The sequence below is a fragment of the Magnolia sinica genome, chromosome 9 (assembly GCF_029962835.1).
Source record: "Magnolia sinica isolate HGM2019 chromosome 9, MsV1, whole genome shotgun sequence".
In the NCBI taxonomy this organism is placed as follows: Eukaryota; Viridiplantae; Streptophyta; class Magnoliopsida; order Magnoliales; family Magnoliaceae; genus Magnolia; species Magnolia sinica.
In genome coordinates this window covers 50,612,845-50,638,697 of record NC_080581.1, presented here as the reverse complement: position 1 = coordinate 50,638,697, position 25,853 = coordinate 50,612,845, and the positions used below count along the sequence as shown (strand labels likewise).

The window sequence follows — 25,853 nt, the reverse complement described above, 5'->3', positions numbered from 1 at the left end:
ATAGTGTCTAATCCATTTCTCCATACCTCTTAATTATGGTTTGGATAATATCCTCCGTATTCCTTTCTTCAAGGCTGTCTAAACATATGCCATTGGATCCATTGAACGGTTGGTGACAAGGATGGTTTCAATGAGATGCGGATTAGATACACAAGGTCAGTAGCCAAATCGCTACTGAAGTGACGTCACCAAGCTCTGTGGACCCCACCATGATGCATGTGTTGTATCCATACCGTCCAACCAATTGTAGAGATCGTTTTATGGCATGAGAAAAAGAATGCGATAGATCTAAAGTTCAAGTGGACCCACCACAGAAAACTGTGAGAGCAGTCACACCCACCATTGAAACATTTATAGTGCCAACCATGATGTATTTTTGAAATCCAACTTATTCATAAGTTAACGTAGAGATAAATGAAGTGAAAACAGAAATATCAGCTTGATCGGAAACTTCTGTGGCCCCTAAGAAGTTTTGAACGGACAATGTCACTGTCCCCACTGTTTTCTATGGCGGGGTCCATTTGAACCTTAGATCTATCTCATTCTTTTTTTCATGCCATACAATTATCTCTCCAAATGGATGGACAGTATGGATACAACACATGCATCATGGTGGGGTCCACATAGCTTGGTGACGTCACTTCATTAGCGATTTGGCTACTGACCTTGTAAGTATCTAATCCTCGTCCGTTTCAATAAGTTGGTATATATATCTTGTCGGTAGTTGCGTTTCATTTTTGTCTGCAGGAAGAGAGAAATGGCGATCTCGTTCCCAAATCGTCAGCTGTTGATCGATGGGGAATGGAAAGAGCCCATCAAGAAGAAAAGGATTCCCATCATCAATCCCGCTACTGAAGAGATCATAGGTCCTCTTCACTTTCTTTCTTCTTCCTTATTCGTTTTTTTTTTTTTTTTCTTTTACCCCAATCACAAGCAGCAGCCTCTCTTCCGTTTTATATATTGTCTGGAGAGTTGAACAAATAAGTGTTCCCTAATAAAAGGTTTTAGGATATCGAGATCAATCTGCTTGAGTATTGTTGTCATACTTTTCCATTCCAACTTATAAATAACTCTGTTGGAGTGTGTGTGTGTGTGTGTGTGTGTGTGTGTGTGTGTGATGCAACTGAATATAGTAAAGTGAATACCGACTTGGATATATACCTTTTTATTGAAGATTAAACCACTAAATTTCTCCACAGATGCAACGTGAAGATAAGAAGGATATTGTGTCAATTGATATCCAATAACCTACTAGCTCCTATGCTAGTTATCACAATAATGCCAAAGGAAAGCACTACATGCTATGGCGTAAGAAATCATATCTTCTTTTCTCCTTAGAAGGGAGTCTTTATATGTATGTATAATATTTCTTAAAGCAAGAGAGAGCCTTAGTATAGTCCTACTTATCTGATCCTGATAATCTATTTCACTAAAATGAACAAAGTACCCTTGAATCCTGTCTATGTAAATTGGCCATAATTCACTTAAATGGTATCAGAATTGCAACATCTTTGGCTCTTTTCAAAGTTAACTTAATAGGTTTCCAAACATGACTAATTTCACATTAGTCAGACATCATTTGATACCTGAAAAAATGGCCTAAAAAATATGTGGCTAAATAATGATAGAAAATTGGTTCAACCAAACTCTAACACCAAAAACTAAGTAAAGGACTACTACTGTTGTCTGCAACACATATTAGAACCATTGATCTTCCTTCAGATCAATCTAGACCCCTTAAAGTTTTTCAAATCTTCAATCTAGACAGTTTGATGGTCTAGATTCTCCTTGATGATGACCCTTGGATGTGCAAGATCATTGATCGTTAGCTTGTGTGGTCTGGATGCATCAATATGACAATGAAGTAGTGACTTGCCAACTCTACATGCACCCTCCCTATTGCAGTGGATGTGCCAGCCTGGCAAGTCTGTAGGATATCCAAGCAGCCATAAAGTGGTCCCACAATGAAAATGACCATACACAAAAATCTGGCCAGTCTGCCCAGTTAGTCGGCCAACCATCTAAGAAGAACACACAGTTTAAAAACAACTGCCAATGGTCCACATTAAATGTACACATATGGCCAGCCTGATTAGTGGGCCGACCTGACTTCATGCATGGTCACCTTCATGGAGCGGACAACACTTTGCACTGCTCAGATTTTTCACACAGTTGGTAGGCGGACATGTGTTGCATGTAAAGGTGTGTGTGGAGCTAGTGAATTGCTGCTTTGCTCTTAATATAGGGGTATAGGACAGGACTACAGCTTTCATTCATCTGCCATACGCATGGCATAAATGTACAAACAATCTAGACCTTACAATTACAAATCATATAACCCCCTCAATGGTGGATGGATAGTAACCCAAAAATTTAAACAGATATAAATATCCTAGTGATGAAGCCGCTGGACATAAAATCAATGGCTAAAAAATTATTCGTCGGAAGACATTTGATGGGTAAAGTAAAAAAGCTAAGATCGGTTGATCTATGTAATTTTTGGGATTTGATCCATTATCAATGGAATCAGAATTTGGAAGGTTTGGGTCGTTTACATATACAATGTGTAGAGTGGATGAGTTAACACCATCTTTTGAAATGAATGCAAACCATAGTCTCACCCCAATAAGACTTAGAAAAATAGTACTGGTATACCATTTATCCATTTTTCATGGGCATTGTACCACAACTACAGTGTTTTTGCAACTCCCTATGCACATGTGCACGTGCCTCAGATGTGAATTGCCTGAATGGTGGAGCCAACCATAGATTGGTCATGTTCCCAAGATGAGAATGATTAGACAATCTGACCTGTGACTAATGGACGTCCTTTTAATGAATTTGCGTTGTTTAGTTTTACGCTCCATTAAGCACCCACCAATTGACCAAGTAGGAATTTTCTCATCTATGGCAAATATTGGGGTTATAATCCCTTCACAGTAGGTCCAGCTATTTGGGCAGATAAGATTTGACGTATGTGCCATGTGTTACTGTAGCAAAGCCACCCAGCAAATGTACTTGTGGTACAGTGCAGCACCAGTCGTTCCAATTTCAATACGTTGACGTATTAGAATGTTTCATTTGATAAGAACTGAGACACATTGAATATTTGTTATTGCGATACAAATTGTATTGCCAGATGAATTTATATCTATACATTCCCGATACAATATGATACATTCTAATATTTTGAACCTTGGTGCAGTGCTTGGGATGTGCAGGTTTTGGTGAACAGGGTCAATAATTTTTTATTTTTATTTTTTTAAAAGCAAAAGAAAATAAAAGAGCAGGTTTTCAATTTCTTCTGCTTTTTTGGCCTCTTGGATTTCTGAAGCATTTAGCACTGATCTGAGGCAATGAAGGTGGGAAAAATGGATCCCGTTCCTACTTGCTGTTGTTCCAGAAGCATGCACCATCCCAAACACAAAGTGAAATCAATAACCATTTGTTCGCCCAAAATATCCATTATAGCATGTGATTTGGGGTGGATACAAACAAATCCTAAATAATTTAATATGTGAAAAAGGAAAAATGATTACTGCTGCTTCAATGATTTTATGATTGTCACATTACTCAAAGATCCTCTATCTTTCTTCTCTAGACCCTACTAAATTATTTCAGGTGGTTGCCATGCCCATGTCTAGGGGATATACCCGCGGCAACTGCTGAGGATGTGGAGCTGGCAGTGGAAGCTGCTCGCAAGGCTTTCACAAGAAACAATGGAAGAGACTGGTCACGTGCTTCTGGGGCTTATCGTGCTAAATATCTGCGTGCCATTGCTTCAAAGGTTTTTTTTTTTTTTTTTTTGGGTTCTTAGTGCACATTCCCTCACCTTTTATCTACTTCTATTTGAATGGAGTGCCTCTGATCACTGATCTAACTTTCCTATACTGCATCAGGGATTTTATTCGTGAACACTTTTTGGCTTTTTTAGTTTCTGAATCTGGAACCCAGATACAAATTTTATATAGATTTAATTGAAATATAAATGTTATTCCTTGTCATTTATGGCCTTGTTTGTGCCATCTTTGATCATATTTGGTCAAAACTTGCTGCTGCACTAAGGAGCTTACTTGTGCCTGCCAAGAGAATGCTTTTATGCCATGAACTTTATAGGAGTTATATGCAGCACCTTCCACGCCATACACATGGCAAACATGTATGGGTCTCAGGACTGCTGATCTGGTTGGATGCTCTGTGAATGGGCTATGCTAAAAGATCACGGAGATCGTATATGTCGAAACATCCACTTGTTGAACGTGGACCACCATCCTGCTTGAGCAAATTGTCCCCAGTCCAATCCTTTGGATTTTTGGATATTGGCCATCCACATAAGTGTACTACCAAATTAATGGTCCTGATTACTGTAAACTTGTGCCATGCGTAGAAAAAATGTTTCAGTAGTATTCGTTGTTTGATAATGATGCAATGTTTGTTCAACTTGGTTCCAGTCGTGAGGGATGCAGAAGAAAATTTGGGCTAAATTCCTCTCATATTAGAATAGCAAATGTGGTGAGAGTAGTTGGCCCACGATATTAATCAATTTTATTCATGTATTAGGATTTATACTAGTCATGATTGTTTTGGAATGGCGTCAATACCCTTGGTAAGAAACTGATTAATGTAATCTATGCTACAACATTTTACAAGTTAGGAGCAACAAATCAGAGTGGCTCCTCTAAAAATAACCTTTAAGATGAAATTCAACTCTAGACTGGATCATCAAGCTCTTTCAGCTGGGTATTTGTGTTGGCTTCTTGAAATACCTTTGGCCTTTGAGAAGAGTTCTGCTTCTTGTTCTTTTGTTGGGAATATAGGCTGGTTTATCTTCAGTTCCTCTTTGAGGAGACGAATGGTTCTTTCGCGATTCTGGATCAACCATGATACAATGTTAGATATAAATTTCTTTATCGTATTATTTTATTGTTTACATATTTTCTTGATATTACTTAAATGATGGATTGGCTTGTCCTTGCTAAGTTACACGTCCTAGCGATTTTATATAGTTGGTCAATTAATCCATCTTTATTGCATGCATAGTTTGGCTTTAGTTTCCGTAAGTGATCATGGTACCATAGAGCTTGATCCTTAAAGTTACTATCTATGATACCCAGATGCTGATATTGATATGGATATGAGAATGGGAATGGCTCTTCAATTTTCAAAAATCTAGGATAATGGATACAAGTACAATTGGTGGCAGGCTATTCATTTTTAGTTTTATGAGGAAACATTTAATCCATTCCGTTAACGTTCTTTTGCAAGTTAAGTAAATTTTATTGATTAGAGAAAAGAAAAGGTACAAAGAGGGAGTTCAAAAGAAGATGGCACTAATACGAAAACACTTATAATAATACTCCTACAAAGCAGGGCACACCCATTGCAAAACTTCAAAGCTTAAAACTGCAGTCCCATAAAATCCATTCTATTAACTCTTGGTATTGCAAAAAAGGTTGTGTTTTTAAAATTTTCTAACATGCTAACTTTAATGAAAATTTATTTTTTTACAAGTTTTAGCGTACACAAATGCATATTATGATGGGAATGGAAGAAAATTGTCAGATTTTTAGGCATTCTGGATCTAACATGGTAGGAATTCTTAGTTGCACATCCAGGTGCCACTCCTGCTTTAAATCATGGTTCAAATCGGTTCTCCAGCTCCAATATCTCATTCAAACAACTCGCTAACATTCTGAAACATAGCTTCTCTGCTCCTGCACCTGAATACATTGCTACTTCCCTCCACAGTTTGTGTAAATATAAACAGGGTTCTGTTAAAACATGCTCTAAAGTATCCCAGAGTATTTTGTTACCAATTTTGTGTGAGTATTTGTTACCAATGTTATGTGAGTCCAACACGACATGTTGCACATAGGTTCCTACTGCAGTTTGCTTCTGAAGTATATAAATAATAGTACTTGCACTACAAGAGACTCCATAATGCAACATTGTTTCCATTTGGCTACTCCATTCTCTTCGGCGTTTATGTTATCCTCACATTGATAAATTTCAACTGAAGATGTTAAATGTGAATTCCTCCCTGTTTTTCCATGATGAACTTCATGATCACAACATAAAGGTCATAAACCCTAGTGCCTAGGATTTATGATCAAGCCACATGTAGATATGTGACTTTGTTGCAAATGTGATCATACACTTCAACATGGGAGGGCAATTGTATAGGAATCTCAAATTACAAGAAAAGAAACCTAATCTTCAGACAAGTTGTGCTTGTTTAGCATCTCTCTCTCTCTCTCTCTCTCTCTCTCTCTCTCTCTCTCTCTATTTTTCAGTTTTTTTTTTTTTTCAATACATTCGTGAAAAAACGTGTTGATAACAGTATAAGAATTGGGGCAATATGATGGGTTACTCTCATAGTTATCGTAATATGGGTAGGAATTAGAAGATGAATAATTTTCGTCACAATAAGGTTGGGAATCCAAGTAGCAATAATCATATGAAGTATATGAATGAATATCTTAATGTCACCTCAATATGAGGCATGGACAGGTTCAAACAGGCTATGGGCTGAACGTCTGGGGCTGAGGCTCTAAAGGCTAATATGGGCTTGAGATAAGGGCTGGATTTTGTTTGGATGACAGATCTAAGGGTTTTGGCAGTTAAAATATGGGTTGTATATGAGTCGATTTGGTGTATCACTTTACATCTAAGGTGAGGAGCTGGTGCTGTTGAAAATTCTTAATGCTGGATGGGCCTGGTTTTTGTATGGAGGGGTAAGTCTAAGAGTTCAAGGACTTTTAGCTAGAAGCCTTGAACCAAAATTTAGAGTTAGGGTTTGGTCTTGAAGATCTAAAGGTATTATGATCGTACCGTTAGATTTAGGGTGCATAGAAGGCTGGACCTTTAAAAAAAATATATTGTTTAGGGTTATAGCTTGCAAAATTTAGGTGTACAATGAAGATTGAGGCTAGATTTAAGCATTTATGGCATGGTATTAAAGAAATGGTTACGTTATGGCTGTATTGGCCCCATGATGCGATACGGGGATGAATCAGTCCGTTATGAAGAAAATGGGCTATATCGCCTTGCATCGGACAATGCGGGCTGGTAAGTCCTGTTTTGGCACCGTTGTGGGGCCAATACAGCTGTTACAAGCTGCTACAATAATACATGACCCATATTTTTGTCTCATTTTCTGCTTCTTTATTCATTTTGACCATGATGGAAACTTAAAACCTAATTTTAACCTAGATCTAGGCTATTTTTTAGGACCAAAACACAAAATTTGTGTGGGATTCGATGAACCGAAGCATGATGGACCATTTTGGGAAATATTGGAAGAAGGGGTAACAGTAACACGTCACTTTTTTTTTCTTTTTTGTTTTCCATCCTTTTTTTTTTGTTGTTGTTGTATTTATATGTGACAGGCCCTAATCCACCAAATCATGCTTGATTTGTGTTCAATTAGGGCCTATTTGGTTGACTTTCGGTAGGTCAAACTGATATTGGCTGACGGACATCATTCCTACCAAAAAAATTACCCGTTACACCATCAAATACATGTCTAAAACAAAAAACGAGAACATATTTGGGATCCTCACGTTCCGTGAAAGGAACAAAAAGCTGTTACAGTGCCGCGCCATATCGGCCAGCAAGCCGATACCCGGCTGTTACTTTTATGTGATTCTATGATTTACATTATGGTTCAGTATTAGGGAATGTAAATTTAATGGTTTGGATTGTGTATATGTAGGATGTAGTGGTTTTAAAGGGGCTGATGTGGTCCTTTGGGTGTAGATCTAAAAGCTGCAACGTGTACAACTGGGGAGGATAAGGCATGTAATATTACTGGTTTGAACTGTGTATATGTACGATGTAGTGGTTTTAAAGGGGCTCATGTGGTCCTTGGGGTGTATATCTAAAAGATGCAACATGTACAATTGGGGAGCGGATGCTTGCTCTATGAGAAACAAAAGAAACCCTAATACAATGTGAAAGGACAAAAATGCCCTTGCAGTTATTTCACAATGACAATCTTGGTAAACTCCAGTTATTTAAAGAGATGTAAAACTAATAATAAACAAAAAATAATACTAAATCCATCACTTGTGTATTCATAGGACCCACACATGTGATCATTTGGGTCCATATGTGGGATTGGAAATATGCTTAGGAGAATACATGAATTACTTTCCATGTCAGCTAAGAAACTCGGAGTCATGAAAATCATGAGATTTTGTTGTTGCATATCATTATTTTTTTTCATTTTCATGCTGTACTTTGAGAAGTTGATGGTTTCTGCATTTTAAATTTATTTATTTATTTATTTATTTTTTCTGAGTACCTAGTTTATACTATTTTGAGTGCATTTTAGTTGCTGTTACTATCAGATAATGGAGAGAAAATCTGAGTTGTCCAAGCTAGAAGCACTTGATTCTGGGAAACCACTAGATGAAACAGCATGGGACATGGTATGCATTTGACACCTTGTGAATATTCTTTGGTGAAACTGCTTCACTAGCAGCTTGCGTTTTCTTATCTGATTGTACATGTCATCCAGGATGATGTTGCTGGATGTTTTGAGTACTATGCAGATCTTGCAGAGGCTTTAGACGGGAAGCAAAAGGCTCCTATCTGTGTTCCTCTGGAAACATTCAAAAGTCATGTCCTTAAGGAACCACTTGGAGTTGTGGGCTTGATAACTCCTTGGTATATGATGCTTCTTTTTCCAGGAACTTCTCTTCGACTTATATATATATATATATATATATATATATATATATATATATATATATATATATATATATATAATTTTATAAATCAAATAAGATAATGCTGATTTGCATTTTTATTGTAACATGCATCTCTTGTATAGACGAGCATTTTATGATATTTGCTCTACCTTCTATCCATAATTGAGTGTTAGCTGCATGGCCACAGGTGCATGGCAAATGTGGGAGAATGATCATTTTTTATTTTCAACCATTCATTTTTTATAGTCCAATTCTTGACTCCCAACACCAAAGGCTGAAGGTTCCTCAACTACATCAGCTTACATGACCATTAGCCATGGTAATATGTGGAAACAACTGGTTGTATGTTTCTTTGACTAATACCTTTGTTACTTCCAATAAATGCAAAATACCCTGATTCTGTCATGACCCAAATCCGATACTAAGGTTAAGACTAACTCTAGCCTCAAGTTTAGAGCCATGACTAAGATTAAAGTATAAGGTAAACATTCACACCACACAATCCACTTCCAAACCATACACAGAAATATAAACTGCTTGAACTTTATTTGACTTAACCAAACCATCAATCATCAATGCACATCTCAAAAATCCAAAGAGAGAGAAAATATAATAATCAAATCTAATAATATTTGTTCCAACATCCATGATCCATCTAAAGCAAATAATTCACACTATTGATCTTGTCTGGCCAACTTTGAAGCATCTCGACTTGCTCCTTAGTCTGCAATTTTTCCATTAATGAATGGTATGAGCAAAATTTTCCCAGCAAATAGTTTTGAATACAAGAAATAACAGCAGTTTTGCAAATATAGAGATTTAAGGAAAACACTTGAAAAATGAGATAATATGCATGATTTATCACAACTTAGAGTACGGTTGATAAGTTTAACACCAGGTTCAATTCCTTTCCAATTGGTAATGGAGACATCACGCGCACACGCGCACGCACGTACGCCGGAAGGAGGACCCCATCGTTAATCTGGATTAATGAGAACGTCTAGGGAGGGCCTCCTAGTTAGGAGACGAAGTTTTGATTTAAAATAGTGGGCCCGACGATCAAGAAAAGCCCACCATATGGGATCTCGTGATCGTAGCCCACTAGTTGGATTGATTTTATATTTTAGGTTTTGCTTATTGTTATTATTTAGAACATCATGAACGCTTTAGATTTTTTTGTTCGGTTTTTATTTTAGTTTACTTCATCGCCAAGTAATAGGTTGCGCACATGGCGCGAGTTTTGGGATATAGGGTTTTCCTATAAATAGGCACCCCTTGTAGTTCTTTTGATTAATTGAAAATTAATTTAAATTTTGCGTTTTCCTACTCTCTGAGTTGTGAAGCCTAATTGGGTGCGAAACCCTTCATTCATCGAAGGGTTAATTACCGTTGTGCGAAGCCACATCTATCCAGATTCGCCCCCATCCATCGCCATCTCCACTACCCATCTTCTATCATCCCTTCTTCTCATCTCACCCCATCATCTACACTTCGAATCAATCATCTATTGCAGCAATTCTCCTCCCCACAACAGAATTTCAGAATCTGGTCCTACAGGAGGGCTGAAACTTCGGCGGAGCACCACGCACAAACTGTACATCGGATCGAGCTGAAATTTGGGGGTTTTGGAGTCCATCCCTAGCCAACCAGGGCCAAGGTGACCTTTTTCTGAATAGTGGACCCCACACACTTGCGGCGGGGATCACAAGCATGTGCGTCTGGGCCATTGTTATTGTCCACGTGTGCGGTACTTCTCTGGTTCGTCTCTCTCCTCTCTTTTACTCCGCTTTCACCCAAAATCCCTAAACCTAACCCTAAATTACTCAAATCTCTAATTTTATGCCCCTTTTCTTATCCTAGGGTTCCCCGAATTGGAATTTCTGAATCCCTTGGATCAGGGACTGATTACTATGCATGTGTGGATGATTATTTCTTATCTTTGAGTATCGTTTGGTTCATAATTTTTATTGATCCAGCCCTATCATGTGTATGACTGGACCCGCATAGATTCCCCTTAATTGAATGTTTGGACTTTCATGTGGGATATGGAATTTGTGTAATTGTTTCTGAACTAACGTGATCTTACGCCTGAAATCTCGCATATCATATTTAATTTTCATGTCCTGCATCGATTGGTCTAGTCTTGCATACCACTCAAATCGTTCAGCATCACTCATATCACACAACCTCACTCATAAATCAAATTAATTCATCATTCATATTTACTCATCTCTAGTTGGACAGATAGGTGGCTAACTTCCTGGCCACACTGAATTCTACAAAGGAGTCTAGGGATTCAATCCCAATGGACATGCAGTCCTTAAACTCAGAATTTCATTCACTCAAAACATACCTCACATTCACTCAAGTCACTCAGAAACCTCACATTCACTCTTGAAATAACCTCTCCATCACTCACGGAAATCACTCGTGAATAAATCCTTGCCATCAATCATATAAGACACTCATATAACCTCTTGTCCTGAAGACATGTCCTAAAGACCTCCTTTGTCGCCACTTCCTATGGAGTTTTGTCTTGACACTAAGTGTTGTGTGCCAATTCTCAAGGTGAGGTTTGTGCGCTTGTCCTAAGACGTGTTGTGCGCTATTTCAAATAACCTCGTCCTGAAGACATGTGTTGTGCGCAACTTTAAATAGCCTCTTGTCCTAATGCCATGCATTGCGCTCCACATTTCAAGGAACCTCTGTGTGTTCCATGTTTCAAGGGTCTTATGTACCACATCTCAAGGAACCCTTGTGTGCTTCACTTCTTAAAGGCCTTGTGCGCCCTATATCTCAAGGAACCCTTGTGCGCTCCCACCTTGGATTGTGCATTCCCACCTTCAGACAAATGGCCTCCACACATGTGGGAGGTCTATAAATACCTTTCTACCATCTTCATTTGGACAGACAGAGATTGGAAAGCTTCAAGGAGCAGCATCAGAGTAGAGAGAGAGAGAGAGATCCAGACTTCAAGGCTATACCTGTTGTGCGCTAGGTGGTCAGTGGGGCGCACTACCCAGGTAGCGCACAACCCTTGTGTGTGCACAATGCTTATGGGCACACAACAGATGGGGATACACAATCCCTGCTGATGCACAACCAGATTGAAGGGTTCACAGAGGAGAGAGAAAAGTGGAAATGTGATAGAAGATCCGCACAACGGAGAAGTCTCTGCCGTTTCCTCAATTGTGCACCCGTACAACTCAAGTTCGTGAAAGTTTACAGCTCCTAGATTGCGCACCAGTATTCTTGCCCAAAATGCCCCTTCCTTGATCAAGTGCGCCAGTTGCCAGATTCATAAAGAGAGTGAGGGAAATGTGAAGCACAAAGAAAGAATTCCAGGAGAAAGAAGAGCAAAAGCATGGAAATGTTGCTAAAATTACCATTAAATTCCTTCTCTTTCATTCATTGTGTTGATTAATTGTACTTTGTTTTCAGAATCAAGGGAATGCGAGGATGTAAATGAACTCAGACTAAGTAAACTAATTTTATGATTATTGTTCTCCCATTCTTTCTTTGTTATCATTGAATAAATCCCCCAAATCAAATGCATTTGTTTCTTGTCGAAACAAATAAACTCAAGAGAGATTTCTTAATGCAATGACAATTTTAACAGCTCCAAATTCCATCTCCTCTCTTGGTCAGAGGTGTGTAGACCCTATCGTTTTGACAAGAAACGAAAATATTTCGATAGGGGAGTTATCATTCAATAATTAACAAAGAAAATAGAAGAACATTCATCATCATAAATTTCATTAATTCCGAGTTTCAATTACATCTTCATATTTCCCCTTGATTCTGAAACAAAATACAATGAATTTGTGCAATGAAAGAAAGGATAATCAATTCAATAGCAATTTCAGCAGCATTTCGGCGTATTTGATGTTCGTTAGAGTGACAGAGGGGTTGTGCGGGTCCAAGATCCTTTGCTTCGAGTCAACACTTGGGAGGTATATGTATCGAAAATCGAACTGCGAAGGGAACTCACAAAACTGCAAAGCATAGGGCTGTGGAGGCCTTTTATGCCCCGAACGCACAATAAACACATCAAATCCGTGCAACACTATTCACCGCGCAACACTATTCACGCGGCTCCCCTCTCTGGAACTTCCGATCATGCAAATGAGAGGGGGAGGGGGTATTTATAGGCTTTCACATATGTGAGGCATCGATTTACGTGCCATGGGCCCCATTCCGTGCAACGCTATTCACCGCGCAACTATTCACCGTGCAACATTATTCACCGCGTAACACTATTCAGGCACAATAGATTTTCCAGAGGGATGATAGAGAGAGGGCCGCGCAAATGGGAGAATGTTGAGCAATGGGAGATCAAGGGAGATAGAGAGAGGGTCGCGAAATGGGCAGGGCTGCCTATCTTGGATCCTTGATGCGCAACAACCCAATCTCCTATCGATTTGTACATTTTTTGTGCCCCAACAGATGCCCCCTCGATGTTTCTTTGATTAACTTATAAAATCAAATAAAGGACGATCTTCCTTCTGCACAAAAATCCTTTCACATCAAAGAAGGATTCTTCATGAAATAGAGTTGGTCGCATAACGGAGAAGGATCGCTTGAACAGAGAACTGAAGAGTCGAGCTCGAAAGAATCAAGCTCAGAAGAATCGTGTTCGAATGGATTGCTGTCAAATGAATCACGGTCGAAGGAATCGAGCTCGAATGAATTGCAGTGGAATGATGACTGGATGATTGTGCTTAAACGGAAGACTGAATGATTACGCTCGAATGGAAGACTGAATGATCATGCTCGATGAAAGACTGAATGCCCTTGGTCAGAAGTACCAAGTGAATGCTTCAATAGGAAGGATAATGGCGGCAACGAAAGCACTCTGTATTCGTAGTAGTCAATCGGATAAAACACGCCTTTCTATTAATAGGGTCGCAATTGCATCCTTCGCTGTTTTAACTCCCTTATTCGCGCAATTTTCTTTTCATTGCCGTTGTAACAATTTCGACAATTTCATCTTTGAGTAATTTGATCAAAGAACTGTCCTTTAATGCTGCTCCTGCTGCAACAATCTCTTTGGTCAGCTTTAACAGCTCTTTCTTTGAACTCCGTGTCTAGGGAATTGTTCTTTATTGTTGTTCCTGTTGTAATAATCTTTGAGAATGTCTCCTTTATTTGTGGCTTGCCATAATCCAAAATTTCGAATGATAATCTTTCCTGCCAAATTAATCAAAATTAGTGTCTCAGAATATTCGCAATTTCACAATTCAGTTTCATGAAGTATTGATAAATTCAAAATATAGATTCAGAATAATGTATTGAATCTTTTTGAAGTAATTAGAATGTATAATGATTTGAATTGCATGTTCCTTTTATTTGCAATATTCTCAATGTGATAATGATTTTGTCATTTCATCTTTGTACTTGTTAGCGTGCTTTGCATTGCATTTGTTGTATTCTTTGCTTTAGTTATGCTAATATTTGGATCACAGTTTAAGCTCTTGAGTTGTTGGAGTGAATATAACTTGGACTGAACATACTTTGACTGGACTTGACTTGACTGGGCTTAAAGAGCAATTATAGTTTACCGTGGATTTCGGGTCGGGCTCAAGGAGCATTCACAATTTTAGGCTCTCAAGTTGTTGGAGCATTCAAAGTTTAGGCTCTTAAGTTGTTGGAGCATTGTATATAGGTCTCATGCATGGTTGACCTGCTCGGGCGCTCACTCTTGCCATATATAAATGAATCGTCATTGCTGATAATATAGGACTTATGCGTGATTGGCCTTCTTAGGCGCTCACTGCTACCATAAAATAATCAACGCTGTGTAGTCAGCGATAGTCAGCGATGATCAAATAGTCGATAATATCATTAACGCGACTACAGTTTTCGTTATGTTGATAATAAGCGATGGCGTCTGATAGTACTCGACGATAATAATAGCTGATTGATAAATGATAACATCATTTTGTCGAGGTGATAATATCAGCTTGGCAGCAATCATGGTAATATCAATGATGATCTGTAATAATCTTCCGCAATAGACGATGTCTTAGCGATTGTCGATGCTTTGTAATAATTTTCATAACCAATGATCATTGGCGATATCAGCACTGACCAATGATATTTTAATAATCGACAATATTTTGTAAGAATGATTCTGCCGATTGACTGCTATAATATTCTGTCATGAAGAATAATATAAGGTGGCTATCATCTTGTTGCCACTAACCGTTGCTTGCTGAAGATATAATATGGGTGTGACTTTGATAAATCTTCAAACGATAGTATGTTTATTGCGGCTATTATATAACTGTTGCCTGATCTTGAAGATATAATATGGGCGTGACTTTGATAAATCTTCAGGCGATAGTATGCTTTTTGCGGCTATTGTATAACTATTGCCTGATCTGCCCCCTTTTGATTGGATGATATTTTCTCTGAGAATCTTTACAATCAAAACTTCTTTACCTTTCGAGAACAATAATTTTGATAGGATGAATATCCATAGGCATTCTGATGCCTTATTCATTCTAATCCCTGGCTTGATAAGTTCTGTTGATATAATCTTCAGTGATAATATGTTAATTATTTCGTTTATGATTTAAACTTGGCCCTAGTCTTGTAAGTGATCTTTAATAAATCCCAGTATGTTAAATCTCTTCGTGACTTAATTGGCATTATAAGCATGATAATTGCCGATAATCTAGATATAATTGTCGCTTCATAAATCTTACAGATAAATGGCCAGGGTAGAAATAGTTTTGCGATGGCTCCCCTTTTTAAGAATATATATAATTTTGTAGCCACTTTTGTCGATCGTAGCAATAATAATCCCGGTCTTGAGTGTTAATATATAATAATTCAGTCATGGTAATGATTCTTGCCCCAATGTTGACCTGTAAAAATTGATATCGACAATTATCATCTCAGGAAATCAACAATTACCTTCTTTGGGATTAGGTGGATCGAAAATTTCGTCTCGCTACTTAAAAAGTATATGAATAGATTTTTAGAAATTGTCTTTCTTTGACTCTTCCATTTGTTAATCATTCCTTGTCTTCACTTCACTAAAAATATATTACTGAAGATATATGACTGAAGATTACTCTGTATCAAGATTATTTGTCTTATTATGCTATTACATAACTCTTCTTCTTTTCTTTTTATGCGTAAGCATGATGAATCGTACCAACACTAGAATCTTGTTCCCTTTCTCAAAAGGTTATCAATGTTCTGGACTCGCCATTCTTCTTTTTCTGTCATGTTCTTCCATGGCAATTTCTCCCCTATTGATCATCTTTTGTAGCTTTTTCTTGAGGGCATTACAACTTTCTGTATCATGTCCAAATGTACAGTGATAATGACAATAATCCTTTCCTTTTGTCTTTTTAATTTCTCCGAGGTATTTTAGCCGAGGTAATTCGATACTCTTCATAACCAACAATTGATTTATCATAGGAAGTACGTCTTCTCTCGCGAATGTATCCTTCAGATGGTCTTCATATGTTCTAGACCTTTTATATGTCATCGTAACCGCACAACCGTTTCTATCTTCTTCATCACTGTTTTTTTCGTCATCCTGATAACCTTCTTTCTTTTCTTCTTTGCTAGTGATGTTGGCCGATGTTTCATAAAGATTATGATATAATGACTATATGTAAAAAGCAGACACTTTTTCAATCATCTTTTCAAGAGCATAAGCCTTTGTAGTAAGATCACGAAAGGTCTGTATATCTGCACTAATCAAGTTGCATGCCACTTCTGGTCTTATACATTCCAAACATGGTTTAACCTGTTCTGACTTTTCGACTGGTTCGTTTTCCCCTTGGCAAATAGAGGTCAATTCGGTCAAACTGACTTCTCTGTCGGAAGAGAAAAAGTTCAACACAAAAGTATCTTACATCTGTTCCTAAGTATGAATAGACCCCGGATCCAACGCTAAATACCATCTGAAGGCTTTTCCTGTCAAAGATGACCCAAATAATCGCAAACAATATTGAGGAATTCTAGATAAATTTCCCATCATTATTATGAAGTGCATCATATGTTCTTCTGGTGACCCATCCCCATTAAAATTTTAAAAGTCTGGATGTTTGAAATCAATGGGAAATGACATTTCTTATATTCCAGGGGGATACAATGTCTGATATCGAAACCTTTTATTCTGATTTTTTTCATTCTCTAGATGAATGGTTTCAATGACCATCTGTCAGATTTCTCCTTGCATCACGATTTGAACAATATTAGGCGTCGGTCCATGAAATCTAACCACTTATGGTTATGGCCTTTCCGCTTTTGGTTTAATGTTGCTTATGGTAATCACTGTCGGAAGATTAGGGACTTCTTCAACCACTTGCTCATCTGGCGAGAGCCGATTACGCTGATTAATATCTGTCAACAAGTTTTCTGTTTCTTTATACTTCGATTGTCTTGATATTGAAGGAGGTAGCGAGCGCTGCATTGCTAATGCCGTTGAGGAAGATGAATTGTTGTTTGATTCAAAACCAGTGTACTACCACTTTGAAGGACCAACGGATTCGAATCGCAATATCCTTGGTGCATGAGTTCGTGTTAAATTCTTGGGGGGGGGGGGGGTGTTGTAGCGAACATTCACTTGTCACAACGGCTTTCCCTTTATTCTTCTGAATTTGTAATGATTCTGTGGTAGATGTCTTTACAATTGTAGTTGGCGGTACTGGAAGATATTCGGGAGTGACGGGCTTTTCAGTACTTCTTAATGAAATGATTGCGCGACTGAGGCAAAACTGTGTCTCGTGACATTTTGCATAATCGACCCTCTAGTCGTACTTGGCGGGACGATACTTCTTATGGGAGGAGATCGAACCATTTGTCTTTTAGATGTCACCATTATCCATCCTTCATTGTCCTGTTGTGTTGTCGGTGAAATGGAAACCATTCCGGACATCACCTGACATTGCCTTTCCTTGATCGCAACTTATTTAACCTTCTTTGGTACTTTCTGTAGTAGTGATCGTGTGTTGTTGATGTAATTCACATCAAATCTATTAGGTGTGAAGTAAACAACTACATCAGTCGGGATAAAAGCCATTACGATTGTGTAAAGACAGAATACCTGTTGTTAAAAACAGAGCATCAATTACTGTAATGAAATAAAATTGTACTTTGTTTTAGAGATGGAGGGGAGAATGTTCCCGTTGAGAGTCACCATTTTGACGCCACTACAGCGTCGATTGATAATAACCGTTCTTCAAATAATTTCTAAGTTAATATTGAATGAGTTGTTATTCCCCAGCAGAGTCGCCATTTTGTTTCAACAAGAAACGAAAATATTTCGATATGGGAATTATCATTCAATAATTAACAAAGAAAATAGAAGAACATTCATCATCATAAATTTCAGTTGAGTTTCAATTACATCCTCATGTTTCCCTTGATTCTGAAACAAAATACAATGAATATGTGCAATGAAAGAAAGAATAATTAATTCAGTAGCAATTTCGACAGCATTTCAGCATATTTGATGTCCGTCAGAGTGACAGAGGGGTTGTGCGGGTCCAAGATCCTTTGCTTTGAGTCGACACTTGAGAGGTATATGCATTGAAAATCGAACTGCGAAGGGAACCCACAAAACTGCAAAGCACAAGGCTGTGGAGGCCTTTTATTGTGTAACCGCGCAACAGACCCATCAAATCCGCGCAACACTATTCACCACGCAACACTATTCACTACACAACACAATTCATGCGGCTCCTCTCTTTCGAACTTCTAATCATGCAAATGAGAGGAGGAGGGGGTATTTATAGGCTTTCATATGTGTGAGGCATCGATTTACGTGCCATGGGCCCCATTTCGCGCAACACTATTCACTTACGCAACACTAGTCACGCGCAATAGATTTTCCACAGAGAGGGATGATAGAGAGAGGGCCGCGAAAATGGGAGAATGTCAGGCATTGGGAGATCCAGGGAGATAGAGAGAGGGTCGCGTAATGGGCAGGGCTGCCTATCTTGGATCCTTGATGCGCAACAACCCAAACTCCTATCGACTTGTGCATTTTTTGTGCCCCTACACTTATGTGGAGGGGGGAGCTGGAATTAGGGAGCTATTAGCAGTCAATACCTCCCTTTTAGGTAAGTTGCTTTGACAGTTTGGGAAAGAGGATTCCTCTTGGTGGAGAAATATTTCATTGGCCAAATATGGTTTACAGGAAGGAGGTTGGTTCTCCAGATCTTCTCCCATGTATAGAGCTTCATCAATTTTGAAAAACATAATGAGTATTAAGCCTATTTTTATCCAGGGTTACTTTTAGTCTAGGTGATGGGTCCAAAATTTACTTCTGGATAGATAGGTGGCTTCTTGACAATCCCCTCCTCTCCATCTTTCCCAACCTAGCAATGTAAATTCTAATATGAATTCTTCTATTGCTAATGTGTTCTCTGCTTCTGGTTTAGGAGCTTGGTGCCCACCTTGTAGAAGAGCTTTGTTGGACGTAGGATTGGAAGGATTGATGGAGTTGCTAAATCTCCTTCAAGGAATTCTCCCTAATCCGGCTGTGCCCGACTCCTCTTGGATTATGTCTCGTTCGAATGAATTCTCCTACAAATCTTTCTTCCCAATTGTTAGAAGAAGTCCTCCCTTACTGTCTAGGTTCCCCTCCTTTTGGTTGTACGGTGCCCCCCCAAAGGTTGCGGCTTTCACCTGGCTTCTTGCGAGTGAGAGGACATTAACAGTAGACAACCTCCGGTGTAGGGTCCTCATCCTTCCTAGTATATGCATCCTCTGCATGGAGACGGAAGAAACTATCAATCATCATTTCCTCTACTGCCCCTTCACTTACAAAGTCTGGTCAACCATTCTCTCCAAGTTCAATGTTCTCTAAGTTATGGCTCTCTTGATTTTCTCTTTCCTCCTTGGTTGGCACTACAATTTCTATAGAAGTTCTTCCAAAGCATGGTGGCTGGCAGTGTTGGCGACTCTTCAGGAAATCTGGCGCAAAAGAAACAACCATTATTTCATAATGTTTCATTTGCCCCTGTCAGAGTGCCAGGCCCAACCCTATGGAATATCAAATTTTGGATGTTTGTTCTTTTCCCAACAGATTGGTCCCTGATCTCTCATCATCTGGCCTAAGTGGCCTTTTTTGCTTTTCGTTTCGCTGCCTTTCAGGCGGGATTTCAAATTGTATAGCTTCTCTAGGTTTTTGGTAGAGCTCTTTCATCTTTTCTTTCCTTTTTTTTGGTCGCTTTGATTCCTTAATAATATTTTCAATCTTGAAAAGAAAAAATTGCTTGATACATAAGTTGGGCCAACTGCCTGGATTAAGTATTGGTCACATCACACATCTTGGCAAGGAGGGCTTAAAATGAAGAAGTTGCTAAGTTGTCGAACGAGGAGGTGGAGAAGGTGAGCACATGTCACACAACAAGAGGCAATCCAGTCAAATACCTCCCAACCAAACAGCAGAAAAATCATTTAGCTTCAACCACACATAAAAAAAAGCCTTCAAATCTACCAACGCATGAACCGGATCACCAAAAACTGCAGTTGATTAATAAAGGGGTTTCAAATTTAGCAACACATAATTTAAAACCCTAAAAATTCCTGCCACAAGTCATCCCCTCTCGCTAATCACAACAAGTTAGTGAGAAAAGGGCCTCACAACTCTCAAAATAGAAAAACAGAATGAGAAAGAAGAACCAAGGGTGAAGGGAAAAGGGTTAATAAGTAGCTTTTATGTAGGGGAGGAAAGAGGGAAAGAGGAAAGAAAAGAGGAAAGAAAGAAAAGAAGATTAGGAAGGGAAGGAAGGGAAAACACCACTTGTTGAGAAAGATTAGAAGAATAAAACTCAATAGGGTTAAGAGGAAGAAGAAGAAAAGGAAAAAGAAGCAAGAAGGAACTATAGAACAAGAAGAAAAAGAAAAAGGAATGAAAGAGGGGAACCACCGAGGATTAGGAAGGGAAACACAAAAAATACAAAAAAAATCTGCTCTAATAGACAAAATCAGCAAACCCTAGCCAAGGCAACATAAAAAATTGCTTCATAAAAAAATAAAATAAAATCCAGCAAACCCTAGCTAAGGCAACATAAAAAATTTGCTTCAATATGAAAAATCTAGCAAACCCTAGCCAAGGCAACACAAAAATCTACTTCAAAAAGAAAAATCTAGTAAACCCTAGTCAAGGTAAGACAAAAATTAGCAAGTCCTTCAGAAAAATCTTCAAAAAAAAAAAAAGAATTGAAGAAGAATAAGAAAAAATGGAGGGAAAAGAAGAAGAAATCCTAGAAGAAAAGGAAGAAGAAGAAACCCTAGGAGCACTAAGGCTTTGATACAATGTTAAAGGGCATGTGAGAAGCTACAATAATAATAATAATAAGAAGAAGAAGAAGAAGAAGAAGAAGAAGAAGAAGAAGAAGAAGAAGAAGAAGAGAGAGAGAGAGAGAGAGAGAGAGAGAGAGAGAGAGAGAGAGAGAGAGAGAGAGAGAGAGAGAGATGCTTAGGGTCTGTTGAAACCCCAACCCCAACCCTCTATTCTTATGATAGTAAAAATATGAATGGGCATGCTTGGGCCTAGTGGCCCTTATTCATCTATCAACCTTTCAACATGACTGAAACGTATTGGCCTGTTCAGTGTGATTTTAGGTCTGGCTTGATTTCACTTTCAATATTGTATTAGGATCTTGGAAACTTAATATTTTATGAATTGGCGGATATTTTGAACCATGGTCCTGAGCTTTGTCTGGCTAGCACGTTTAACACCTAGAGTCAGTGTTGAACCTCCTTAAGACTCGTAGTTGCATTCAAATAGCATTTTTTTTTTAAAGAAATCATTTTTGTTATCTGTTGCCAATTTTAAATTTAATTGACCTCTGAAGTTTATAGCACGTTCTTGGAACTCAAATTAAAGAAGGGGGAATGAATGCCATAGTAAACAATTTCCTGGTTTTACACTTGAAGTTTTTGTGCACTACTATCTGATGCCCCACAGAATTTATAGGAAAGAGGAGTGTCCATGTTTCTTGTTGTATAGATGGTATTTGTGGAATCTACTGAACCATTACATCAGCGGTCTTTCAAAAAATAAATGGTTCATTTTTCATTGAAGGAACTACCCACTCTTGATGGCTACATGGAAGGTTGCTCCAGCATTGGCTGCTGGGTGTACAGCAATACTAAAGCCCTCTGAGTTGGCATCTGTGTAAGTCTTTGGTAATAATAATTATTATTATATTAATTTTGAATTTAGCCCTTCTAGTATGTATGACTTTTCTTCTTCTTCTTCTTCTTCTTCTTTCTTTTTTTTTTTTTTTCAGGACTTGTTTGGAGTTGGGTGAAGTGTGTAGAGAAGTCGGGCTTCCACCTGGTGTCTTAAACATTGTGACTGGATTAGGTCCAGAAGCTGGTGCTCCTTTGGCATCTCATCCACATGTTGACAAGGTTTGTTTGACTTGTTAAGTTATTTTGTGCATTCTTAAGTCTATACATCTGATCTTGCTGTTTCATCATGTTGTTTTGCTTGTATAAGATTTTGGTGTCCTTTATCTCTGAGTTTTCTACTTACCGCTAATTTATTGGCTCAATTAGATTGCATTTACTGGAAGTACTGCAACTGGCAGCACAATCATGAGTGCTGCAGCTCAATCAGTCAAGGTATGTTGGATGATTTTTATCCAAATACTGCATGTTATAGGCAAGATGTTTATCTTATCCTTTTCAAAATTTTCTTTCCATGTGAAGGTGCATGGTTCATTTATGCATTAAAATTTTTTTTATGCTGATAAAATACTTGCTATTGGATGATTAATGGCCTGTCCAACATCTCTTGCATTTGTTATAGTTTTTCTATGAACTAATAATATCCAAGCCATTTTTTGTTCTCTAGTGTTTTTGTTGATGCTTTTGTGTTTGGCAGCCTATTTCTTTGGAGCTTGGTGGAAAAAGTCCAATCCTTGTATTTGATGATGTGGAGCTTGATAAAGGTTAGCTTTCTCAGAATCTCAGAGTTGAAATTAGCAGATACTTACCTATTCCCACAGGTTAACTTTATACAAGATCTTAGCTGCATGAAGCTTCTTAACTGCTTCTTCAACAAACAGGTGCTTTTGTTGCACTAAGCTCCAGTTCTCTGGGCTTTTTAGTTGCTAATAGTTTGAAAAGGTTATTCCTCTCACCAGCACCTGAATTGCCTCCACTTTGTGTTGCCAAGTACAAGATTTGCCATGTGCGGGGCTTCTTTTATGCAAAACAAATGAAAACAGAAACAGTATATATAGGAAAATGATATAGTGCAAACCTGTTTACTACAGTTGTGGTGCAAGCAAGTTTTGTGAGCCCTACCGTGATGTGTTGGTGACATCCACCCTGACCATCATGCACATGCTCCCATGTTTAGCCATGGCCCCAAAAATCATGCCAATCCATGACCCGGGTGGGGCACAACATACGGAACACTGGAGAGGGCACGCCCTCCCCCTCCCAACTGTTCCTGCTTTTGTGGCTCACCTGAGTCATGGATTGGCCTGATTTGTGGGTCCATGGCCAAACGAGGATGTTGTGCATGATGGTCTTGAGTGGATGTCATGGACACATCACGTTGGGGCCCACATAACTCATTTGCACTATAATTATAGGACAAATGTCTGCTCTAGATGATGACGCATATATATATATATATATATATATATATATATATATATATATATATATATATATATATATATATATATATGTATGTATATATGTTGTAGTGATATGCACTTGTTTCAGGCCACCTACCTGAAACCCAAATTCACTCTGTAGAAGTAAAATTTACCATGGATCTAGGTATCCATATTTATTTTATTCCTTTCGGTTTGAATAGCTGCTGAATGGACACTTTTTGGATGCTTTTGGACAAATGGTCAAATATGCAGTGCAACATCTCGTCTTCTGGTACATGTAAGTGACAAACAGATCATCGTAGTTCATATTGTATAAATCGCCTGGTCAGATATGAATTTCAACATATTTCCCCTGTCCAAGCTCAGTGTTTCATATAAAAAAAAAAAGGAACTATTTGCCCTTCGTTCTATTAGTTGTCCCATATGCCAATAGAAAAGAAAAAGTCATCTTTTGTGGGAACATGTTCTTATGATTTCTGCATTACGTTACTTGTTCCTAGATACTTTGGTTATTAATCTTCCTTTGATCTTTATTTCCTTTTCTATTATTTTATTTTTTCTTATTAATTTCTAGCTTTGCATGACCATGTTTATGAGCAAAGACTTGTTTTCACTAGGTTGAAGCTATTTTCATATACTTTTAAGATGGACATGACCTTCTAGCCACATGTTGCTTGGATAATAGAACAAAATGTGGGTAGAAGGTCATGGCCATCTTAAATAAAAAGATATAGTAGATAAATAAGTTCCTGCAACTCGAGAACAGAGAAAACAAAATAACCTTGATTTATATATATATATATATATATATATATATATATATATATATATTATTATTATTATTATTATTATTATTATTATTATTATTATTTGAATGGTTAAATAGCATTGATAAATGAAGCCACAATGTTTGTATATGTGTATGTTCCTGTCATAATCATAATCATCATCACTATTATTATCATAATCTTAGCTTTTCTCACAGGTGTTAGGGGTTAACTTTTGAAATTAATTGGCAAAAGTTTTGTGGTTGGCTCCTTTACTTGAACTCATAAACAACACTCGTGTGCCAACATTGTCCCACCCAATACTAAACCCTTGCCCAAGTAATATACACGAAATACTGATACAACAAAGAAAGGAGATTGGTCTTCGGAACAGGCTTCCTAGATGCAATCCATAGGGCTAATGTCAAAGGTGAGGAAATCATGGCTTGGTATTTGAATTGAAGTTAGTAGCATGTAGTAGTATTTCCCATCTCAGTATGTTGTTGGGTCAATACCATTAACAAAATTGTAGTGGGAAGGAATTTGATATCTGTATTAAGTTGTTCAATGATGGCGTGTTAGTTGTTACTGTAATAACATGTCTTAAAAGAGCTCTGTACATACCCACATGTATGGAAATGCTAATGTGATGCAGGACAATTACGAACTGATAGAGCATGACGAATTAATCCCTTTATCTCATAGCCCAGGCCCCAAATCCATAGGTTAGGTCCTTGTCCGAACCCTCCTGGTGAGCCCCAAATCCATGGGTTCCACCTCACACGAGCCACCCGCCTCACACAGCCCCCAAATCCATGGGTTCTGCCAGCCGCCCACCTTGAGTGTGCCCCTGCATCCCACAAGCCACCCCACTCGAGCCCGGTGTGAAAATGCCCCCGCATTAATCACCCCCGGTGAGAAGTCTCGAACATGAGACGTCCCGCTCTGATACCAATTTGATGCAGGACAATTAATCACTTGCTCTAGAAGCTCGAACTAGTAAAGCATGGTGAATTAATCCGTTTATCTCATAGCCCAAGCCCCAAATCCATAGGTTAGGTCCTCGGCTGAACCCTCCTTGTGAGCCCCAAATCCATGGGTTTCACCCCCTTGTGGACCCCAAATCCATGGGTTCCACCTCACATGAGCCACCTGCCTCACACGGCCCCCAAATCCATGGGTTTTGCGGGCTGCCCACCTCGAGTGTGCCCTTGCATCCCACAAGCCACCCCACTCGAGCCTGGTGTGAAAATGCCCCCGCATTATAATGTCCCCGTCTTGATGGGAATGTTAGCAATGTTGCCAAAGCTTTTTAATGACACATGGTACAACCAATCATCAATTTGGATTGTCTATTTCTTCCATAGCATGTTGCCAAGTGGTATAAAAATCACACCGATTGGATTATCGTAGCCCATCTAGCAATAGCATAGAAAACATACTCTCATATCAGGCAGAGAAAAAAAGAAGAAAAAAAGAGGGCCAATCATCATCCTGAAACTTCTATTGAATAGGCCTTAAGCATGGATTGCTTATGATTCCAAAAGACACATTTTGGTTAGATGATGATAAACATCTGATCTTTGGCTTGTACGCAATCACTTGTAAGAAATGCCCAACACCCGAACTGTTTGGATTATCTAATTGGCTGGGTTTTTGCTCCATGGTTGCCCCTAAAGGTATGGAATGAACAAACATTTATATAATTCTATTATTGATTGATTTGAGTTCTCATCCTTTTTTTAGGCCCTTCA

At 38.4% G+C, this 25,853-nt stretch overlaps 1 protein-coding gene across 3 annotated transcripts in view; it reads left to right on the top strand.

Annotated features, from left to right (window-relative positions):
• The first annotated feature begins 707 nt into the window (after positions 1-707).
• The window catches only part of LOC131255428 (aminoaldehyde dehydrogenase 2, peroxisomal), a 71,191-nt gene continuing 46,045 nt past the window's right edge, over positions 708-25,853 (top strand). Inside the window, exons 1-9 of one of the 3 annotated variants that reach the window (XM_058256131.1) lie at positions 708-866; positions 3,645-3,787; positions 8,352-8,432; positions 8,522-8,670; positions 21,778-21,870; positions 21,986-22,109; positions 22,257-22,322; positions 22,585-22,651; positions 23,533-23,609. In XM_058256131.1, the coding sequence (XP_058112114.1) occupies positions 758-866; positions 3,645-3,787; positions 8,352-8,432; positions 8,522-8,670; positions 21,778-21,870; positions 21,986-22,109; positions 22,257-22,322; positions 22,585-22,651; positions 23,533-23,609 (909 nt within the window). In that variant the 5' untranslated portion in view covers positions 708-757. Of the gene's footprint in view, positions 867-1,288; positions 1,309-3,621; positions 3,788-8,335; positions 8,433-8,521; positions 8,671-21,777; positions 21,871-21,985; positions 22,110-22,256; positions 22,323-22,584; positions 22,652-23,532; positions 23,610-25,853 lie in introns of those variants that run through there. The other 2 variants (XM_058256132.1, XM_058256133.1) reach the window with 2 other exon arrangements.